The sequence below is a fragment of the Rhinolophus ferrumequinum genome, chromosome 25, assembly GCF_004115265.2.
Source record: "Rhinolophus ferrumequinum isolate MPI-CBG mRhiFer1 chromosome 25, mRhiFer1_v1.p, whole genome shotgun sequence".
Taxonomy (NCBI): Eukaryota; Metazoa; Chordata; class Mammalia; order Chiroptera; family Rhinolophidae; genus Rhinolophus; species Rhinolophus ferrumequinum.
This window is the reverse complement of record NC_046308.1, coordinates 15873342-15889888: the sequence shown is the minus strand read 5'-3', so window position 1 is coordinate 15889888 and position 16547 is coordinate 15873342. Positions and strand designations below refer to the sequence as shown.

The window sequence follows — 16547 nt, the reverse complement described above, 5'->3', positions numbered from 1 at the left end:
ACTGCCTTCTAACATCAGCCACTTCAGGGTTTTGTGGGGGGTTTTTTCTTTTTTTCATATAATTGTTTACATCCCAGAGCAGCCATTCCAGCTTAATGAATGAATTCAATATACTCAGAAAACGCAGAATAAATCTTTGCTTGTGGCCCAGAATAGGCCTGGCTGCACCAGCTGTCGGGCAGGGAGCCAAGCCACCAGCTGGGGGCGGTCGGAGGATACGGGCCTGTGGCCACTGGAAGGCAGGTGGGTGGGGTGCTGCCCAGGACGGGAGAGCGGGTGCTGGGTCCAAGGACAGATCAATGGAGTCTCCGAGTTGTAGGGCCGAGTGCGAATCCTTTCTTCATCAGAGCCCTCGTTTCAGTCCCACAACTCCAGAGCTGGGACCCTCAGGTTGAGCCCTTGCAGATGCGACCACGGAGGCCCCCAGGCCTTGCTCAAGCCCCCGAACCTTGGCTCACTGAGGTTCCTCTGTCTGGAGCACCCTCCCCAATTTCTTCTCAGCTGTGGAGATTCAGCTCAAGGGTCCCAGGCCCTAGGACCCCTTGGGTGAATCTGACCGTTCTGAACGTTGGGTGTCTCCTGCCTAAAATTTTCTCTGGGCATCATCTGTGTACTTGTCTGGGCCTGTCTCTCTTGATTAGACAGAAATTTTGTCTTGAAAATTGAGGTTGCCATCCGCGGGCAGCCAAAGTCCTGTCATCCAATAGGCATAGGGGAGACGACAAGAGAGGAGAGAAGGAGGGAGTGGAGAGAGAGAGAGAAAAGGAGAGAGGGAAAAGAAGGGAAAGAAGGAGAGCAGAAGGAAAACATGAGGGAGGAAGAAAAGGAGGAAGATGAGAAGGGAGGCAGGGGAAAAGGAGGGGGCGGAGCAAAATGAACACAGCGGTGGTCCTAGAGCCTAGAGACTCACATTCTAGTCTCACCTCCTGTCACGCGGGGTGACAGGCGGGGTCTCTGCTCCCGCTCCCTGCACCAGAACGCAGGACATGGTGAGGCCAAAAAGGAACACCAACGGGGCCATAGGTAGGGAAGTCATACCACTATATTCTTGCTGGCGGCTGGGTTAGAGACACAGGAAGAAGGAGCCACACGATCCGCAACCTGCCGTCCACTTCTCTCTGCCAACCCACCTCACTTGCCAGCTGCAATCCTCCGTGCTAACTGCAACCCATAACCCACACTCCACCGCGCCACTACACCACCCTTTGCTAGCTTAGCCGCGGCAGTTATATCAGTGGCTAATGGCTGACCGATAACAGCTGATGGCCAACTAGTCACAGCTGATGGCCATCCAATCACAGTTGATGGCCATTTACTACCTGAGCCAGCACCTTTCCACGTGAGGCTGAGAGCCTGGAAACTGCGCTCCTGGCTCTGTCCCCACAGCTACCCAACATCCTCCCTGCCTGTCCTGGACAACGAGGGGCTCAGGCTGGCCGGCTCCTTCTCAGCACATTGATTCTCCACCCACATAGGATGTTCCCAGGCCCAGGCAGATGGGAAATCCTCCCCAGGTTCTGCATCACTCAGGGAGGTCTCCCCTGGGCAGGTGGCGGCTCTGGGAGGTGGAGCTGCCATCCGAGGCCCTGGGCACAGAGGAGCCATCCAGGCCCAGACCGCAGTTATCCTGCTCCCCTGGACTCAACAACTCTTGATGTCCCTTAACCCAGCGCCTAAAGAAATGAGCAAGGCTTGTCCCCACCAGCTGGGGCCCAGACACCAACTCTAAGCAGAGCTCTTGGGGGGAAATGGAGGGGAGGCGCGTGTACTCTGAGCTCTCAACACCTTGGGACAAGTGTGCAGCTCCCCTCATTACAGCCAGGAGGCAGCTGGTGGGGGTGGGACGAGGACGGAGAAGCCCCTCTGGGTTGGAGGGGAGTGAGGCAGAGTGCTGAGTGGCAGCAAGCAACTGCCAACCAGCACATGGGTGCCTGGCCTCTGTTCCTGTGAGCCATGCATGCTTCACTTATAGGAACAGACGTGAGCTCAGAGAAGCAAAGAGAGGACAGGCCACACATCTGCTTTGAGGTAGTGGACCCAGGTGGTGTCCCCAAAGTGTAGGCTGCAGGTCCATTTTGAAATGCCAAGCCTTCCTCTGACCCCAGTGACACAGCACACAGCAGCCAGAAAGGCTGGCTTTGTGCCTCTTAGAGCTTTGTGACCCTGAGTTAGTGACTTCACCTCTCTGAGCTTGGGCAGCCCCACTGACAAACAGAAATAACAGCCGTACCTACCTCATAAATGTCTGAGACTTAAATGAGCCCACCTGTGTAAACATCCAAGAAGGTGAACTGGGGGGGCTGCATCCATGAATATGTTAAACCTTTGACCCAGCAGTTCCACATCTAGGAAACCATGCCTCCAAAATGCTTACTCACGTGCACAGTCTCTACAAAAAGGGATGTTCAGGTTAGCACACCAAACAGCAGGGAAGAACCTGAATGATCCACAGAGCTGTTTCACGGAGGGAGGCCCACCCACTCCGGGAAAGCGTCTGCTGTCAACAAAGAGAATTAGGGACAGCACTATGACCCACGTGCAAAGAGGTCGAAGACACCCCGTGACATGAAAAAGACAAAGGCCAAAGAAATGGAGAGGGTGTGAACCCGTCTGTGTGAAAACCCCAACCCGCCGAACAACCTCCCTGTTTGCTACGTGCGCAGATGTAGCTAACTGCCGTTTCGGAGGCCTGAAGATAAGGCCTGTCGCGCAGGTTACAGTGATACACCCATGTCCATTTCCTGGTGTTGCTGTGCATCACAGCTGCAACGACACTGCCACCCTGGGGCAAGGTCACCGGGCTCTCTGCATTGTTGTTCCAACGTCCTGCAAATCTATGACTTCAAATCCAAAAGTTTAAGAGAAAAAAAAAAAAAATCAAAGCTGCCAGGGCAGTGAAACTATCCTGTGTGATCCTGCCGTGGCGGATACCTGTCATTCTATTTGTCAAACCCCGTAGAACGTGCAACATCCAGAGTGAGCCCTCGTGTAAACCACGGACTTTGGCTAATAGCAATGTATTAATATTGGCTCTTCCATTGAAATAAATGTCACCTTTACACCTTAACAACGGTCACCTTTGAGGACAGAGGGACCTGGGAGGCGGGGATGGGAGGGGACACCTTTGTTCATTCTATATTCTTCTATATTGTTTCCATTTTTCAAAGGAAGACAACTTTGCAGGGTTGCCTAAGCAGTGGCTCTAAGACAATCGCAACAGTAAGACACTTCACAAAGTATCCTTTGAATATATGGTCACGGCTTTATGTTGATGGCATCAATGTTACTATCCTACTGGCCTTCAGCACGCGGTGGGGGGGCTTGCCCCGGCTTGGGGAGCGTCCGGCTGCGGCCTCTTATCCTTGGATGGACTGCCCTGGTTGCCGGAGGGCGGGGTGCCCCAGCAGAAAGCCTGGGGCTGGGCTCTTGTCATTACTGCTCCTGTCTCTCCTTCCCGCAGGCCCCGCTGAGCTCCCCGAGGTAGAGCCCCATCCATTTGGGGGCTGACATCTTCATGATGGCAGACAGGGAGACGCCGGGCCGACCGGCAGCCTCCCGTCACCAGCCTATGATGCGGCCCCTCCTTGGGGTATGCATGAGCCTGACTGCATCATATATTAGGCGGTGGGGTCAGCAGCAAGTAGCCTGGCAAATTTAGTGAAAGAAATAAATTAAACCTCCTGCCAGCCTTCCGAGGAAACGGAAAGCACCGTGACGCAGCCATCGGGGCAGACATTGCTCATTCTCGTTGCTGTTTCGGATTCTGAATATTAGCATTGTTTTGGTGAAGTAATGATGGACAGCGGGCAGAGTGACAGATAGCCTCAGACTTTCTAGGGAAAATATACATCATCTCTTACAGCTACGGGACCACAGGGATTGGAGAGGAAAGACCAGCGTAAGGCAGCCTTGCAGACTCTAGCTTCAGCAACGAAAACTCCCCTGGATGGTGGACTGTAATCATAATAATTACAAGGCCAGAGCTTTACATAAAATATTCATATTAAATCATGTAAGCCTCACAAGAACCCCAGGATGTAGGCACTAGCATTATCCCCACTTTACAGATGAGGGCACTGAGTCTCAGAGGTCAAGAGAGTCACCGAGCTCGCACAGGAGAACCAGGATTGAACACAGGCCAGCCTGGTCCCAGAGCCCACGCCTTTAGCCTCGATTCTGAGCTCTCCTACCTCTATTCTGCTTCGTCGGATGACCTTCCAGGTGGAAGAATGGAGACTGAAGATGGGACGGAGATTGGAGGACTGGATGGAAATTACATGGAGCTGAGGAGGAGCTGTTAGGAGTGAGGTGGAGACCCAGGCACCCGGAATGCACCCAAGGACTGGGCCAGCTGAGCAGCCCCGCAGAGGAGAAGGGCAGGGCTTTGGAGGCAGACAGGCCCTGATTCTCACCCTGGCTCTACCACATGCTGCTGTTTGACCTTGGCAATGTTACACCACCTCTCTCAGCCTCAGCACAGAAAGAGAATTCCTTCCCCACCTACCTGTCAGGGTGGCTGTGGAGAATTAAAAGAGAGAACAGGTCAAGTGGCCCCCAGCCCTTGGAGAACATGGAGACACCGAGAGGATTGTGTTCATGGAGGTCATTCCTGGGGAAAGTCTTGTGTATGATTTTACCCTCACACAGCCAAGAGGCCCTGAGACAAAACAATTGTTTCCTGCTTCCACGAGGGCACCAAGGTCATCCTTGATTTACTCTTTCATAAAGAGGATACCTAGGGGGCATCGGAGGATCATTGGGGGTCACTGGGATAAAAGCAGAGGCCGAAATCCCAGGGGCACCCTCTCACCACCTCAGTAGGGAGCCGGGAAGCACTGGCTGTGAATAGCCAGAATGTAGAAGAGCCAGAATTGACCACGTGCCTGGCGCTGGGCTAAGCCCTGGACCTACAGCATCTCAGCTTTCCTGCACAGCACACCTGGAAGTCACTCCTCCTTCCAGCACCATTTTACAGGCTAGAACACCAAGCCTCCGAAAGCGTCAGTTACTTGCATAAGGCCACTGTGGCAAAATATGACCACGCCGATGTCTCCCATCCTACAACTTGGCCGTTCCCCCATCCAGGGGTGAAGTATGAATCCCCTGGCCTCGGACGCTGTGACACCCTTAGAACCAATAGAACGTGGCAGAAGTGATGCTGTGTGATATCGGAGACCAGCTGAGAAAAGGTGATGCAGCTTCCGTGTTGGTTGCTGCACACTTGTCCTTGGAGCCCTGCAGCCGCCCTCCGTGAGGAAGGCCACACAAAGAGACCTGGGACCACACAGAGAGAGGGAGATGCCCAGCCCGTCCCAGCCTGCTCCCGCCCCCCCAGTTTCAAACCCAGCCACCAGTTGACGGCGATTACGTGAGCGACCTCCAGCCAAGACTGCCCCGCTGAGCCCCTCCAAACCACAGACCCACGGAAGCCTCGGGGCAGAGCGATGGTTGTCTAAACGCCCAAGGTTGTTGCTGATTGGTTACACAGCACAATAACCTGACTAGTCACAGAGCTAAGAACCGTTGGAACGCTCACGGCAGTTGGAGCTCAGGTCTGTGGCCCTCCCGGCTGCGCTGACCACTACCCTGCACTGTCCAGGGCCCTCGGGACCTCCTGCTAAGCTGCAGAAAGGGCACCGGAGTGAGCATCCCGACGTGGACGCTGCTTCTGAACCTGCCTGTCATTAGCACACACTTTTCATGGGGTGCCCTTATCAAGGAGCCCTGCCTCGTAGGGGCTGGGGTGCTTCTCCACCCACGGTCAGGGTCTGATGGTCCCACCCAGCCCACCTCAGGGGCGAACTTGAACACCAACAGAGACAACGGACAACAAAAGTGTTAGGTCTCTGAACGTGAGGTCTCAGAGACCTTGACTGACAGACAGAGCCCTGTCTGCAAGAAAACAACACAATGTCTGCTGCCCTGCACCTGCAGACAGAGCCAAAGTTGCGATAACAGAAAAACGCCACAAAACAGCTACTGGCTTGCAGGCAGTCAGCATTTTCTGTTCAAACAATGCTACCCTGTCAGCCCAGCCCGTGTATAACCCTCCTCGGCCCCTCCCTTGGAACTGCAATCTCCTCTAGATTCAGCCCGGGCGGTAACCATCTTTTGCTCAGCCCGATAGACTTTTCTCTCTCACAATAAAACTTTCCTAACTTGCCTGACCACGCGGGCTCCTTTCTCGGCCGACCTATCAAAAAGTGCTTTGCCGAGTGAATTACAGCGGGCTGAATGCGTCCCATGTGGCAGGCATTGTGCATCCTTTGTCTGGTTATATTACGACTGTAAAAGGGAGACGGGGTCATTATCACATTACAGACATGGAAGCTGAGGGCCAGGGAGGCACAATCCCTTACACAGGTCAAATCACAGAGCCCGCAAGTGGGGGAGTCTGGACTCAAAGCCAGCCCTGCAGAATTGCAAGGCCCCAGCTTTTCCCTCCTCCCTCACACTCTCCTTATCAAGTGAGCGCCAGAGAGAATTCGTTTGCTGCCATTTGAAACACTTGGGTGCCAGATAATTATTGCATGGGTCACTTTTTGCCAAAGGAAAAAATAAAACACCTGAGGTTGTATGAACAGTTGTCAGATGGCTCCTGAGGGACAGCTCGGGCCGTGAGCCTTGGTTAATAGCAAACCAACCATGATGTCAGATCACCCAGGGTTTTATGCCTACCACATGGATCCAGCCCCCAGAGCCCTCTCCTATGGCCTTCCCCAGGGACCTGTTCCCGGCAGCGAGCCTGAGAGACAGGATGGGGGTGCAGACACAGCGCAGAAGGAGGGAGGAAAGAGGCTTCTCTGCCACCATGAGTTTCCTAAGATCCAAAAGCCAGCTGTGCCCGACCTCTTCAAACAAGCGTCTTTATAAAGAACCAGCTTGGCAGGCGCCTCCTGGTCTACCATGGGAGGCAGCCCAGGGTTGGCGCTATTAGCATCGCAACCGTGGGTGGGCCCCCAGGCAGCTCCAGTTCCCCTTTCTCCCTCATACGTGAGGTTCAGACGAGTGCCATAACTTGGCTGAGGTCACACACAGCTAATAAGAAGCCAAGCTGAGATCTGAACCCAGGACGGGTTGACTCTCAAACACCCATGTCCTTTTCCTGCCACATCCCAGATGTCAGGGTGATCCAGACCCCCTGCAGGCAGCCAACCAGCTGCCCCGAGGGACGGGGCCAAGAAGCCTCCTGGGATAAAAGACACCATGTCATCGGGGCTGAAGTTACTGAGAGGGGACGGGGGAATGCCGTGGCAGCAGAGTCCTGCAGGAGGCTTCAGGAGTAATGGGATGTGACCCCCAAAGGAGGAGGCTCAGACGGGCCCCAAAGAGTCGTGCTGGGGCTGTGATGCGGTGCGGAAGGCTGGGTGGGCAGAAGCTGAACTGAGCGGGGACCCCAAGCGTCCTGGGACCATGCGGTAACCCCGTCAGCGTGGGGCCACCCCACATGTGCTCGGTGGCCTTTAATGGGAAAAAGAAGGACGGCTGCCCTTTTAAAGCAGAAAAAGAAGGAAGGAAGTGATAGCTCCCACGGTGGGGGGAAAGGACGACACTGGAAAGGAAAATAATTCCTTCCGGGTCAGTGGCCCCGAGCTTGTCATCGCATCTGCTGCCTCGTCCCTCTTCAGGCTGACCCAAGACGCTAAGCATCGGTGCTTCACACCCGGAGAGGCAGGCAGGGGGGGGCCATCAGCCAGCTGGGCCTGGGGCTGCTGCACAGGGCGTGGCACCTGTGATAAGCGTGTATTTGCTCTGTGTCCTGGTTCCGGGCACACGGCTCCTACAACTCTTGGCATCTCCAAAAGTGATGAGTGTCTTTTGTATGTTAGGAGGTGCTGGGCGGCTGTGGGAGGTCAGAGACAGCTTCCGGACAGGGGCTGGTGGCCAGAAAGACCAAAGCAGGATTGCAGGGGTTGGAACTTTCATCCTCACTGGGGAGCGGGAGTGGGGAGAGGCTGAAGACTGAGTTAATCACCGATGGTCAATGAGGTAACCAGTCCTGTCTAGGAGTTGGGAGAGCTTCTGGGTTGCTGAACACCTCCAGGTGCTGGGAGGGTGGGCCCAGAGAGGGCCTGGAAGCCCCGCTCCTCCCCCCATACCTCACCCTCTGCATGTTTTCCATTTGGCTGTTCCTGAGTTGCAGCCTTCATAATAAACCAGTAATAGTAAGTAAAACACTTTCCTGAGTTTTGTGAGCTGTTGTAGCAAACTATTAAACCTGAGGAGCGGGTTATGGAACGGCCCCGACTTTATAACAGGTTGGTCAAAAGTATGGATGGCCCAGGACTCGTGACTGGCATCTGAAACGGGGGCCGTCTCGTGGGACGGAGCCCTTAACCGGTGGGGTCTGCACTAACTCCGGGGAGTGTCAGAATTGGATTGACTTGTAGCTCACTCAGTTGGTGTCTGGAGAATCAGAGAACTGGTTGGTGTAGGAAAAAATTCGATGTCAGAAATGATGTGAGTGAAAACAGTTCAGCGCACCTGGAGGCAAAAGGAGCATCACCAGCCCTCTTGGAGCCGGTGAAGACAGAGTCAGCAGCACATGGAGCCTTGGGGACAGGAGGTCCTGGAGGCTGGGCTGGGAGTACTGGCAGATTTGGATCCCAATCCCATCTCTGGCTTTACTTGTGTGCCCTGGGGGGTGTGGACAAACCTCTCCGGCAGGCCTCAGTTTCCTGCTATGTAAAATGGGCATCATAACAGTTCTCACCACTCCCCCCAGGCTATCCTAAGGCCGTGCAGGGACATCATGGTATCTGCAAACACTCAGCACAGGACCCAGGAGAACAAGTCAATTCTCCGGCAGGGAATGACCCGAATGGCCCATGGCAAAGTCCAGGGCAGTGGAGCAACCTTTGCAGGGAGACTGGCCGAGGTTCCAAACCTCACCCTGAAACATACCAGCTGTGTGATGTCAGGTATATCACACACCTTCTCTGAGCCTCTGTTTTCGAATCTATAAAACTAAGAAGAATGAAAGTGAACACTTACAAAGTACCCCTCCCCCCCCACACACACACACACCATGAGCCACGTCCTGTGCTCTACATTTTTTGGCCTTGACTCATTTAATCCTCTCAACAAGCCTACAAAGCGGGCGCGATCACCAGCCCCATTTTATAGAGGAGGAAACTGAGGCTCAGGATTCACACCCAGCAGGTTGTGTCCTCACTCCTGCCCAAGGGACAGTTCCTCCTCACCACATTATTGCATGAATCTAATCATATCCAAAAGTAGAGTAGAAGGGCAAACGCCTTTGAAACCATCAAAAGCTAAACCAATATCAGTGGTTATTGTTGTTATTATTGCTATAACATTTCAAAAACCCTGAGTCCAGTTATAAGGCCCCATATCTCCCCACAGGGACTGATACGGGCTTTTAAAAATAGGATCAAGGCTCTCAATATAAGTTAAGGAAGCCAGGCGCCCTGGGAGGAGAGCATCATTTTAATAATAATAAAAAAAAGAAATCCTGATTAATGGAAATGATTCTTAATATATTTCAAAATGATCTGTTATGACACAAAGCAAAGACATGTATATACGACTTTGAAATTCTTAATAGCTGGTTTTAGAGCAACCTATTATGAAATCTTCCAAGGCAGAATATATAGTAAGTAAATCATCAGGCAGCCTTCCCAGGCAGACTGACGGCAGCTCCTCTTAAAATAATTTATACTCTGGGGTAGGGGGAGCCTGGGAGAAATTACTGCCATAATCATGTATTAATAAAATATTTATGAATGCGACTTCTTCTTTTATCGTTACAGGCAGCGACAGGTATGGGTCAGGTCCCTGAGCCCACATCAGAGGGGATGTCTCAGGTGCCCCCGGAGGGGGAACTCAGGCATCAAATGTCTCTGGTGATGTCAACAAGCTGGGGGGGGGTCCCTTAGCCTCTGCTGTATCACACCGGAGGCAGAGAAGGTACAAGTGTGACAATGGAAATTGGAAGACAGGTCCCACCCGTCTGCAACACTCTCTCTTCCTAGACCTTGCGGAGCGCTGGGAGGGAGCAGGTCTATTTGAACTGAGTGTAGTCGAGAGGCAAGTGGCTAGGCCACCTGGGGAGAGTGACCCAACCCAGGCTCCAAAACTCAATGGCCGAGCTGCCTTCTGCTGAGGGGTTGCCTTGAGCTAGACGCTACTGATGACCTGTCCACCACGCCTTGCCCTGGCCATCCCACAGGTGCCACCTCACATAGGTCCCTGACCTGTCATGCAGGTACCTGTTTGTATCTCTGCTTTTCTCTGGCTGCAGGAGTATGCTCAGCTTACACACGGGGCAGGCCCAAGGTGCACCTTCAACCAGGGAGAAGCAGGAGCTGATGGGTAAATATCCCAGCTTCCTCTCCTCTCAGGTATGTTCTTCAGAGTCTCCAAGAGGTCCCCAGAGGGCCTGGGCCCCCAGTGCCCAGAGGGAGCTCACTCCAGCATCCCTCATGTTCCCCTCTCTGTCTCACTTCGCCCACTCCCCTATCGTGTCTCCTGGGAACCCCTCTTCAAAAACAGCTACATGCACCCAAGTCTTTGTCTCAGGGTCTGCACCCAGCCTAATTCAGCTTCCTCTTCTTTATCCCATTTAATACTCACACGAACCCCATTCTTAGTCCATTGAAAGAGGGGACCACTAAAACTCAGAAAAGTTTGAGTTTGAACTCAAATCTGGCTCTCTCAAGAGCCCACACCCTGCAGTTTACTGCACCTAGATCTTCTGAGTCTCAGTTTTCCATTCTGTAAAATAGGTTTGCTTCCTTCCACAGACACCAACCTATAGAGGTCCACGCCCCCACTCTTGAACCTTCACACCTTCCCTGGTCTAACCTGTGCCATGACAACAACCCCACTCACCGTCAGCTGACACAGCTGGCTAATGGTTTCAAGTCTAGATGTCTCATCTCCCCAAATGGGATCACAAGCTCGCAAGGAGGGACCTTCCCTTTCATCTGAATACCTTATAATTTTCACATGTCCCCCAATATTATTCGTATGTATACGTTTTTTCATCTAGTTGAAATGTGAAAACTAGTCTTAGTTTGCAGGCTGTAGAATGGCAGGCAGCAGGCTGGATTGAGTCCATAATACAAAGCACCACAAGCTCTCGGAAGACAGGAACCACACAGCTCATGCCCCTGACTCAGAAAAGGACCTCCCCAGGGCCTTTTACCCGAAGAGATAGCAGAAGAGACTGGATTAGCGACGTGAGAAGCCTTGAAAGCCGAGCCAAAGAATTTTCCTTGATTTAGCAGGCAGAGCAGAGCCTCAGGAGGACTCTAAGCAGGGGGATGGCACAACAGGTTTATGTTTTAGAAAGAAGCCCAACGGTCACAGCGAGGATAGACAGAAGGAAGAGGGACGACATCAGCAATAAGGCTACTGCAAGAGTCCAAGCAAAAAAAAAAAAAAAATGGCCAAAACCTAATTTAAAATAATAGTACACATAGAGAAGCCAGGACCAAAATGCTACCACAGAGTCTCTCCAGGGTCAGGGGAATGATTCGGTAGGGAAGGGTGGGGGGAAGCGGGATGACCAGAGCCACTTGGGAGACGAGGCTGAAGCAGGGACAATCAGCAAACAGACAATTAAGGAGAGGGAGCAGCCTCAGGAGGAGAATAGCGGGGTCAGCTTTCGCACAGATGGTGGCAGTGCCTCCACGACGTCCACAGAGAAACGCGTTACCTTTGCTGCGTGGACCACACCTTCTCTCACATGTTCTAGAGCTTCTCTGCTCAGTACGGTAGCCAATGGCTACATATGGCGATTTAAATTGATGTTTATTAAAATGTAATGCAATTAAAATTCCATGTCTCCACCGCGCTCGCTGCCTTTCAGGTGCTCAGTAGCGGCTATCGTCCGCGACAGTGTGATAAAGAACATGCTCATCATCACAGAAAGTTCTGTCGGACAGTGTTGGTCTAGAAGGTTTGCTTGAAAAACCCAGCCCTGTTTCCTTCTCTCCACGCCTGGTTCGGCAGGATCCCAAAGAGCCGTCCCAGACACACAGACAATGACATTGGCCCTGTCCCGCCTGGTTGAGAGACGGGCTTTGTCAGGCACCTGCCAATGGAGACAGCTGGCAGCCCAGGTGAGCTGGGCAGGAAGGACGTACCTTTGCAGGCCCCTGCCGCGCCCAGGTGGTAGATGGCTGCCAGTACGCGCCAAATGGCTCGCTGCTCACTCTCCGAAATGCCCAGTGTCTGCATGGCATCCTGCAGCTGGGTGAAGGCGGCCGCCACCTTCTGCTTGTCTTCAGGCTGAGAGCAAAGGGAGAGAAGAAGGAAAACAGGCCATCACGGTGGAGACCTTGCGAACTCACAAGGCGAAGCAGAGCTCCGTCTTGGGGGAAACCTGTGGCCACCTTATCACCAGAGCAAATGGCCCACAATCAAGCCGAGCCATGTTGACACACAGAACTCAGACTGCTGGGGAAGCGATGAAAATCACTTCTATCTGACTTGGGAAGACAGCGTAATTTTTATTTTGCATGTGTTCATTCCGTGGATTTATGGAGGCTCTGCTCTGTGCCGGGTTCTGAAAATGCAAAGACACACGAAACTCAGAATTTGACTTTGAGGACCTTTCAAGGTAGAAGTGGAAAGAGACATAAAAGCAACTATTGGTGAAACAGGCCTAAGTGGTAGGATACGGGTATAGGTAGGGAACGACAGGAAATCAGAGGCAGGAATGCACTAATTCATCCCACCCCAAAGAATACAAGAGAATGGCACAGAAGATGAGACAAAATTATAGTTGCAGTATGAAAGATAACAGGCCACGTTGACCAATTTACTGTAATAAAGGTGCTGATGAAAAAGTAGAGTGCACAACATGAACAAAGGAGCTCTTTAGAGACAATAGGTGGTCGAGTAAATATGAGCAGGAATTTTTGTTGGTGGGGCAGACAGAGAAGGGGAGGAGGTAAGCACGAGAAGCTTGCAGATGCCAATTGTGAAGGCCTCAAACACGTTATTAAAGAGAATGAGCTTTAAACTCCAGCCACGAGTGCTACGCCTGTCTACCTGCCTGCACATGTGGCAGACATCACTAATCAATTATGATCCCACAGCAAGCCAGTGAGTCCAGACTCTTTTCCAGACATCACCCCTTGCCGCTGCCATCAACGCATCTGCCTCAGCAACTAAGAGGGAACATGTTTGCCACCTCTGGTGCAAACGATGGGAAGCTGCCAAAGATTTTTAAGCAGGAGGAAAAAGAAAATGACACCATCAGATGTTTATGGGTTGTAAGGTATTGTTTTTCTTTTTTTTAGATTTATGATTCCAATTATATTTGATTGAATATTGAAATTAGTCTGAAACTCCTGCACACACACCATCTGGCCAAGGAGACTCAGCCCAGAAGCCTGCTGGGTCGAGAGGAAGTGAGCCGGGGACAAGAACTCTTTTGTCAATAATCCACCAGCAGATAATGAGAAACGGATCTGCACTGAACTGCTTACAGAGTGTGGGTGATAAACTGTAGGCTGCTAAAGCTGGTAGGTCCTTGAATTTTGTGGAGTCCAGTGCCCAGAGAGGGGACGATGTTTGCCTAAGATCACACAGTAAATTAATATCAGACACAGGACTAGAATCAGGCTTTTCTGACCCCCAGTCCAGGCCACTTGTCCCCTCCATTCAAGCCATTTCTGCTAACTGGGGAAGAGTCCTGCAAGGATCATTGACCAATGGGGACGGCGTCAAAGCAGGCAGTGACATTGAGAGATTCGCTGTGGAAACACTCAATTAATAGCAAAAGCATGTTCCACTGATCCATCATATTTCTGGGCCACCACAGGACCACAAAATCCCTAGCAACCAGGAGCTCAACCTAGCAACTGCAGCTGCTTCATTGGAGCAAACGGAGGGAAGGAAGGCATCTTACCAACATGGTTATTTATGAGATTTCAAAGTAGCAGAGAAAGGACACGAAAAGGACAGTGGCAACACATTCATTATGGCTCCCCCTGTCAGCCCTGTGTATTTGACTTTAAATTACAGGCAGACTCTATCATCTGCCTCTTAGCTCATGTGAAGAGAAGAATGAGCAAACTTCCGCGAAAGCGAATTTGCTTCTTTTTCTCTCCCTCCCCACCCCAAGTCTCTGTACCAACATAAAACATGGAAGAACACCTCTATACGCTTCTGACCCAAAACGATTAGGATCAGGACGATGTTCACTTAAATTTCTAAAGAGCCAAATACCTCTGCATAATTTTCTGATAAAAGCCACGCCTGCATCAAAATGGTGACAATAGAAATCAGTCAAGTTAGTGGAATAAGTCAGCTCAGAGCCCAAATGCCTATCCATCGGAGAATGGATGAACAGGGAGGTATAGCCAGGGACCGCGAGGGAGTACTATGCAGCAATGAAAAAGAACAAGCCGCTGACACACACAACCCCATACACGAATCCATAGACCCCGTGTGACTCAGAGATGCCGGAACAAAAGACGGCACGCTGTGTGATTCCATCCATGTGAAGTTCAAGCGTGAGCAAAACCAACTTTGGGTAAGAGAAGTCAGGATGGAGACTCAGTGGTGGGAGGGATGCCCCTGGTGAGGAGCGGCCTCCAGGGAGCCTTCATCTGAATGAGGAATGTTCTAGATCTTGAGTCATGACGTGTTCGCAGGGGTGCTTAAGAACACAATCGTTATCGAGTTGTACACTTAAAATCAGTGTACTTTATACACTTTACTGTATGTCTCGCCTCAACTAAAAAAAAAAAAACTAATGTAAAAATAGTCAAGTCACAAGATGCCCAGGGTTTGTCTGATGCAGTCAAAGACTCAAGGTCAACCAAAGACTGCAGGTAATTCAGTGAAAAAAAGAAAAATGAAATCCAAAATGTTCTGTCTACGTGAAACCGGGCTGTTTCGAGGGCACCCAGGAGGCTCCAATGTTGCAGAGAGAGCAGGATTGGATTTGGGATCAGACAGAACGGGACGTTCTCTCAATTCTGCGTCCCCAGTGGTGTGGCTTTGCTCGAATCTCTTGTCCTCGCACGGAGGCTCAGTTTCTGCTTCAGTAGAATGGGAATAACAGCCTCCCCTCCTCCTAGGGCTGCTGTGAGGATTAAATGAGTTGATGCGTATAAAGTGCCTGGCACACAGTGGTGCTCGATAAAGGCTGGTCTCCACGCACCGCTGCATCTCTCCTGCCGTGCCCTAGCCTGGCTGTTGGGTCCTTCCAGGGACACCTTCCCCACTGCGGCCCAAGTGCATGCCCAGCTCTCCAGGAAAAGTGAATCAGACATGCCCTCCTTGAGGGGCATCCAGTCCAATGAGGAAACCGATGTACAGAAGTGACAGCACAGAGTGAGCGCTGGGAGCTAGGAGACTCGGGACGGGCAAGGAGCCGACGGAGAGGGTCTGAAGCTTCTTAGGAGAAGTGATGTATGAAGCAAACACAATAAGCAAGGCAAAGTGGGTGCTGGGGAGGCAGGGAGGGTCTCCAAGCAGAAGGGCGCAGGGCAGGGGAATACAGTACGTGGGTGCCAAGGACCAGTGAAGGGCAGTGCATGGCGACAGTTTGCATATGGGGGAGTACATGGCTATGGAGGCTTCCCTGGACAAGGGAACTGGCGCCTGGGCGTCCTCCCTCCAGGTGATAAGCACAGTGGGAGGCCTGCGTCTGACTAGGCTTCATGGGGATGTAAACCAAACCTCCAGGGCCAGGCAGGCTCCCCAGTGTCTCCACAACCAACCAGCCCAGGGATTTACGGCCCCTCCTCCCCTCGTCCTAGAACTGGCTCTAGGAGGAAAATGCTGTGCACTGATTTGATTGATTTGCAAAAGAAACATTGGTGCCTGCACAGCCAGGTGAACCTCATAGGGCTATGGGGAGGGCAGGACAGATGTCATCCAGAGCCAGGGTCTCCCCATTCCCAAGTGACTCTGCCCCATGCTCAACACTGACCAATCCACGTCCTCTCTGGGCACTGGAGACCATTTAAAGAGGAAGGAAAGAAAGCGTTAATTGAGCACCTACTATGCTGTACTAGGAGCTTTTACCCTATAAGGCAGGTGTGGGTCTCTCCAATTGACAGAGGAGGAAACCGAGGCTCAGAGAGGGTTAGGCACTTGTCCAAAGCCACCCGGTTGGGGAGGGGCAGAGTCACCATATGCCAGATATTCTACTAAGCCTCCAGTCCTAGGAAGCAGACCAAGGAGTTGGGTGTTGCTCTACCCATTCCACAGATGGAAAAACTGAGGCTGAGAGAAGATAAGTGACCCAAGGGTGCACAATGAGTCATATCCCACAGCACATGGTCTTCAGTCATGACACAGGATTGAAATGACAGAGTGAGAGGAATAAGTGTCAAATTTGGAGTCAGGCCAACCTGAATTCCAGATCTGCCTCTGCCACTTAAAAGCTGTGTGCCCTTGGGCAAATAACTTCACCTCTCTGAGCCTGAAAAACAGATATGCTAATAATCCTCAAAGGACCATAAGGAGAATTAAGTAAGAGAAAGCTCTTAGCAGAGCCCCTGGCAGGAGTGCATGATCCCCCCCATACTTTCTGTTGGGAGACCTTCCCTGGCTGT

General features: G+C 51.9%; 1 protein-coding gene across 1 annotated transcript in view; it reads right to left on the bottom strand.

The window, feature by feature from the left end:
- The window catches only part of MYO18B (myosin XVIIIB), a 244040-nt gene that overhangs the window by 191674 nt on the left and 35819 nt on the right, over positions 1-16547 (bottom strand). The window contains exon 12 of the mRNA XM_033098254.1: positions 12114-12258. Within this exon, the coding sequence (XP_032954145.1) occupies positions 12114-12258 (145 nt within the window). The remainder of the gene's footprint in view (positions 1-12113; positions 12259-16547) is intronic.